This window comes from Eubalaena glacialis, chromosome 9 (genome assembly GCF_028564815.1).
Source record: "Eubalaena glacialis isolate mEubGla1 chromosome 9, mEubGla1.1.hap2.+ XY, whole genome shotgun sequence".
Lineage (NCBI taxonomy): Eukaryota > Metazoa > Chordata > Mammalia > Artiodactyla > Balaenidae > Eubalaena > Eubalaena glacialis.
Genome location: NC_083724.1, coordinates 114,856,790 through 114,863,859, shown reverse-complemented (window position 1 = coordinate 114,863,859; position 7,070 = coordinate 114,856,790). Strand labels below are relative to the sequence as shown.

Genomic DNA, 7,070 nt, shown 5'->3' with positions numbered 1-7,070 from the left:
AGGAATCAGGCTCCCTGACTTCAGACTATATTACAAAGCTACAGTAATCAAGACAGTTTGGTACTGGCACAAAAACAGAAATATAGATCAATGGAACAGGATAGAAAGCCCAGAGATAAGCCCACGCACATATGGTCACCTTATCTTTGATAAAGGAGGCAAGCATATACAGTGGAGAAAAGACAGCCTCTTCAATAAGTGGTGCTGGGAAAATTGGACAGGTACATGTAAAAGTATGAAATTAGAACACTCCCTAACACCATACACAAAAATAAACTCAAAATGGATTAAAGACCTAAGTGTAAGGCCAGACACTATCAAACTCTTAGAGGAAAACATAGGCAGAACACTGTATGACATAAGTCACAGCAAGATCCTTTTTGACCCAGGTCCTAGAGAAATGGAAATAAAAACACAAATAAACAAATGGGACCTAATGAAACTTAAAAGCTTTTGCACAGCAAAGGAAACCATAAACAAGACCAAAAGACAACCCTCAGAATGGGAGAAAATATTTGCAAATGAAGCAACGGACAAAGGATTAATCTCCAAGATTTACAAGCAGCTCATGCAGCTCAATAACAAAAAAACAAACAACCCAATCCAAAAATGGGCAGAAGACCTAAATAGACATTTCTCCAAAGAAGAGATACAGATTGCCAACAGACACATGAAAGAATGCTCAACATCATTAATCATTAGAGAAATGCAAATCAAAACTACAATGAGGTATCATCTCACACCGGGCAGAATGGCCATCATCAAAAAATCTAGAAACAATAAATGCTGGAGAGGGTGTGGAGAAAAGGGAACACTCTTGCACTGTTGGTGGGAATGTAAATTGATACAGCCACTATGGAGAACAGTATGGAGGTTCCTTAAAAAACTAAAAATAGAACTACCATATGACCCAGCAATCCCACTACTGGGCATATACCCTGAGAAAACCATAATTCAGAAAGAGTCATGTACCAAAATATTCATTGCAGCTCTGTTTACAATAGCCAGGACATGGAAGCAACCTAGGTGTCCATCATCGGATGAATGGATAAAGAAGATGTGGCACATATATACAATGGAATATTACTCAGCCATAAAAAGAAATGAAATGGAGGTGTTTGTAATGAGGTGGATGGAGTTAGAGTCTGTCATACAGAGTGAAGTAAGTCAGAAAGAGAAAAACAAATACAGTATGCTAACACATATATATGGAATCTAAGGGAAAAAAAAAAAAAAAAGAGGTCATGAAGAACCTAGTGGCAAGATGGGAATAAAGACACAGACCTACTAGAGAATGGACTTGAGGATATGGGGAGGGGGAGGGGTGAGATGTGACAGGGTGAGAGAGTGTCATGGACATATATACACTACCAAATGTAAAATAGATAACTAGTGGGAAGCAGCCGCATAGCACAGGGAGATCAGCTCGGTGCTTTGTGACCACCTAGAGGGGTGGGATAGGGAGGGTGGGAGGGAGGGAGATGCAAGAGGGAAGAGATATGGCAACATATGTATATGTGTAACTGATTCACTTTGTTGTAAAGCAGAAGCTAGCACACCATTGTAAAGCAATTATACTTCAATAAAGATGTTTAAAAAAAAAAAAATTTGAAAGCATATTCTGGTATAACATATAATAAAGAACCAATACAATCTAAGGGCATAGCCACTCTTGAAAAAGAACCTCATTTTTAAAGGATTAATTGGATTGCTGATTTAAAGGTTATACCAAATGAATACTGGTCTAATTGCCTATTCTGTTGTTACTGCTAAATACCACTGAAGACCATTATCCTTGCTTTCTGTAACCCCAAAATTCTAACAAAAACAAATACTATCAGTAGGGGAACTTACAGGTTAAAGAGCACTATAATTCCTGTTATCTCATTTGATCCTCACAATGTCCAGTTAGGTAAGTTTCGGGGCCCCAAATTACCTTATCCTTATTTTACATCAAAGAAATTGAGACAAAGAGAAATTAAATGAGCTGTCTAGTTTACATCATAATTATGGGTCTTTTGATTCCAAGTATGATAATATGTAAATATACCTTTGGCATGTCAAAAGCAATATAAATATCATCATAGTGAAATTTTGGTATATTAATGTTTTCTAAGCTCAAGCCAATGATCCACTATTTTATCAAAAAATTTTAAGTAGTTCCTTTTATTTCATGGGGATATAGCCTAAACCAATACAGTTACAACTTCAGTTATTGCCAGCTATTATCACAAAGAAACTAATGAGGTAGGTTAAAATGTAGTAAATTTTTCTAATTTGAAGAGATTCTTAGAATTTTCATAAATCTGCTCTAAGAAACAGCTTTTAGAAAATCATCATTAATCAAGGTTTACTTGAATATTCATTTACCCAACTACTACACAAAGATCTAACTTCATATAAAACCAACAAGAATCTAAATACTTACTTCTAAGAATTGCTCATCACCTTTTAAAATTAATATAAAGTGTTGGTACAAGTTTGTATATATATTTCTTTAATTAAAATAGTAATATGGACTGTTACTCTAGGAGAAATACACTTTATTTGGTGCAATTCACATATTACTAATTGCCACATATAATTCTGGTAAAGCAGAGACTTCATTTCACTTAGTTTAAATTTAGACTCTTCAAATTTCTTTGAAGTGAGACTTCACTGCTAGAGTAAAAGTGAGTTGCATAACATGAGTTATTCATTCATTTAAATATTTATTGAAAACCTACTATGTACTATGCCCTTTGCTAGTTGTTGAGTTATTAATCAATTGTTCTTTGAAACTAACTACTGTTTCGAGCTTAATATTGTCTTGAATTGTTTGCTTTAATCACTGAAAAAATTCAATACAATATTGCTGAAATCAGAGTACTTCTCAAAAACCTTTCAGTTATATATTAACATTTTAGAGAGAACTATTATTTTCTCAGTTGTCAACTGAACAAATAAAATACTAAACATTATCATATGCCAATCACAACACAAATTAAACATATGGTAAGAAAGCTGTCCAGACTTGCTCATGTTGGTTTAAGCTAGTTGAGACTTGAAATTGTTGTTTTGCTATAGTTCTTCAACTGTTTCTTTAAAGAAAAAAATCTTAATTTGGAGCACTAGTTTGATAAATAACACAACCCAAACGAAATACGGTTATTTAAAACAATAGATTAACAATATTAAGTAAATTTTGTGGAGCGAAACTAAGATACTGAAAGTAACTGAAAGGCCAATATAGCCTTTACAAATACATCAACAGTTTAGTAGAGAAGATACAAATGAAAATATAAAAATCAGGAAGCACAAAGTTAAGATTTTCATAATGATGTTCACTTAACTGTCTATACTTGGCCCACAAAGAAATCAATTAACATTTTGGCAATTGATAATATAATGTAGATGGCGATGGATGACAACATCTTTGAGCTGAAACTGGTACCTTCTATGTTAACTTCTTATTTTTCTGTCTGAATGTTTGTTTTGGTCTCTCATGCTGTTCTCAGGGGAAATCCTCAGACAAAAGCCTCAAGAATTACTGATTTATTTATAAATGAGTTGTTATAAGTTTGGCTTTCAGAGTAAAGGTTTACTAACTGTCAGATGTGAGGGAATTCAGACTCTACTTGTCTTGAATATTAACTCCAGTTTCAAGGGAAAAGACAGTGAAGATGGAGGAAAAAGTAAAGCATTTGAGCCAAATGTTCAACTATATCTTAAGAAGAATTAATAATAAATATTAAGAAATACATACTTTGAAAGAAAAAACATGATACACAAATTATTATTATCAGAAAACTGACTTCTGTGCCTGATGAAAGCTTCTGTCAACACCTAATTTCTTGGTACTTTTTGTTTTAAAGAAGGAGAGGAAAAAGTACACATGAATTAAACACATGTCAAGGAATGTACTATGGTAGCCCTCAAACAAACCTCTTAAATCCTCAATAATCTTAATCCCTTATAGTTCATAACACTTTAAAATTTTCAAAGAGCTTTCATATGATTTTTCATCTGATATCTATTTGACAACTTTGTGAGGTAGGTATTTATCTTCTGTCTTCATTTACAAACAAGGGAACTGAGGCTCAGAGAAATTGACCTGTTAAAGGTCAAAAATTAGCATATGGCAAAGCCAGGCCTCTTTAGAGTCTAGAATATTTTTTGAAGTGTGATTCTTGGATACTAGCATAACAATCACCTGTGGTATTTTTTTTTACAACTACAGATTTTAAAGGCCTACCATCACCTTTGACTTAATGAGTAAGAATCCTTAGAAGTGGGGTCCAGAATTCCAGTTGTATATCAGGTAATGATATAAAAGCATAACACTGAATCCAGCTAGATTTTCACGTGATACAACATGATGCCATCACATCATCATCAGGGGCAAGTCAGCTTAAAACACCTTGCAGCCAGGTTGCAGATTAGAATCACCTGGAAAGCTTTTTAAAAAACTACCAGTTCTCATCTGAATGAGAGGAAGGTGTCGGCTATCAGGGGTTCCCCAAGTGATTCTTATCTGTAGTCAGGGTTGAGGATCCCTTGTTTAAATATACTTTTCTATAAAACACATCCAGCATTTTCCAGAATTTTTCTTTCCTTTCCGATCAATTTCATGCCTAATAAAGTTCACAGTTTTTATTATAAATTATTTAAATTTTACAAGACAAAATGTCAAACATTTTTGAGTTGATATTTTTAAGATTAAAAGATACTTCACAGCAGGACTAATCATGCTCCATTTAGCTACAATGATTTTCAAATACCCCAAATTAATCACCTCTTTGGACTTAGGTTATATATATTTCAGCAATAAACAAGAATGATCCAGAATCTGAAAATAAGGGTGTGGGGCAAAAGCTGTAGCCTATTGGCTACTGGGCAATGCAAGTGCAGACAATCAACTCACTGATAGGAGGGGCCTGGATACCAAGATCTGGTGGCTTTGGTAAGATCAAATCTCACTGTAGAAAAATACAACAACAAATACAGAGGAAACATTTTGCCATTTTGTAATTATGGTTACCACAAAAAACCTTATAATGTGTGATGCTTATTCTATTACATGCTTTCACAGAACATATCTGAACATGAAGTTCTCTATGAATCAATACTACTACATGGGAAAACATGGCTACAAAGTAAAAATTTTCCATCATGCATATGGATAAGTTATAAAAACACAGCCAGTAAAAGTAATATTTACAAAAGTAATAAAAACAGTACAATTACTGGGAAAAATGCCCATCTCCGCTTTTACTCCGTCGCTAATCCTGCTCCTGTATTTCTCTGAATAAAGATTATTTTGATAGAATTTCAAAAGAGCCTTCAATAGACTAATCAGATTCTTCTGTTGATTTTATATTCTATTAGCTAAAATACCCTTGCTGATTTATTAAATTCTCCTACAGTTTAAAAACACAGTTCTTTTTCACTTAGTGGAAAGGAAACTACAAAGTCCTACTATTCATCTGAGAAATAAACCTTGCATAGAAAATTTCTTTAATTCTGAAATTTTGTTTTATTAACAGAACTACCAGAATGTTATCTCACAACTAGTTGATATTATATGAAAGTTCACTATAAAGCAGTCACCACACATTTAGGATTTTTCTAAATATAAAACAAGTGGGTTTATAAAAATGCTTACCAGACAAATAATTATTTCTTCATAACCTAGAAATAAGAATTATTTATGCGATGATATAATTCTTAGCATTTTGGATGCCTTGATGTTCCAAGTTTGTTGCAATATAAAAAGCAAAAATTTACTTTTCAATGGACACAATCTGCACCTGACTGAAAGCATCATAACAGTGAGTTATGGCAATCAGTCATGCAAAGGCAAAGAAGAAAATCTGCTTTTTAAACAACACAAGTTTTCCATCTTAGGACAATTTAAGCACTGGTTCCATCTTCTTCAATAACCCGATTCATGCTGGTGCCATGTGTGATGTGAGTCATAGGATTATTACTGAGATCTCTGATGCTGCTATGTCGTGACTGTTCATTGAGCCGATGAGAACTACTGTGCCTGGATTGATCCGTGAGTCGTGACATGCTGCCATGAGGTAGTCTCTCCTCCATTCCTCTGTAACTGCAGGGAGTGTACCTAATATAGGAGAGTTTATTTTGAAGTAGGTAACAGAACACACTAGAAAATAACACTAAAAATTTTCATGAAAATACCTCATCAAGTGAAATAATTAGGAAACTAACAAGTGAAAAAGTAACAACCAACTTTTGATGATTTACACTCTTGAATTATTCAAGTGGCCAAACAGAAGGGAGAGAAAATCTACTAATTAGGCTCAGAATTAAGGTATGCTTTGCAAAAGGACAGAAGCTGAAGTTAAGCAGAGCTGACAGATCTGGAGCTATGCTAAGTAAGGATACTTTTCTCATTCAAATAAGTTTTGGGTTATGAGGTGGGTTCCAGGAGAGGAAGAACAGCAATAGAAGAAATATGGCATTGTCCCAGGGAGTTTAGAAGAATGGTTATAATCAGTAGGACAGCAAACTCCAATTTTACTAAAAGAGTAGCATTGGAAAAGCAAGCAAATGAAATTAGAGGAGAAATTACCGTGACCTCAAAAAAAAAAGTGAGGGAATTGGCAAGCAGTGATGACACTAGGTGCTGACAGCTTCTTTCCAGAGAGCCCAGCTAACAGCTGAATTAACTACCTGTAAATGGTCTTAATTACTTTTCATTAGGGCTTCAGGCTGTGAGAATGCTATTTTGTAAAAGCTACACCAACTAAAATACACAAGTAACAAATGCCTAACACTTTGTAACCCATATTCCTGCAAAAGCAAATTCTCTCCTTAACCCTAGCCCAAGACACAGCTTTTGAGTATGTCAACTGGGCTACATTGCTTATTGCAGGCTGTCTTCTCTGTCATTCTACTTACCTTGAAAGGCAGCAGTGGGAGCTGTTAAATTTTCTTTTGTTGCAATTCTGACTCACTGAGCCCCCCATCAGAGGTAAGAAAACTAACATTCAAACATACTATACACTTTTTGTAAAGAATATTTAATTTAGAATAACAAAGATCAAAGAAAACAACGGAAAATA

General features: G+C 34.3%; 1 protein-coding gene across 1 annotated transcript in view; it reads right to left on the bottom strand.

The window, feature by feature from the left end:
- Nucleotides 1-5,825: 5,825 nt before the first annotated feature.
- Nucleotides 5,826-7,070, bottom strand: part of FZD3 (frizzled class receptor 3) — a 94,605-nt gene continuing 93,360 nt past the window's right edge. The window contains exon 7 of the mRNA XM_061199461.1: nucleotides 5,826-6,106. Within this exon, the coding sequence (XP_061055444.1) occupies nucleotides 5,893-6,106 (214 nt within the window). The 3' untranslated portion in view covers nucleotides 5,826-5,892. The remainder of the gene's footprint in view (nucleotides 6,107-7,070) is intronic.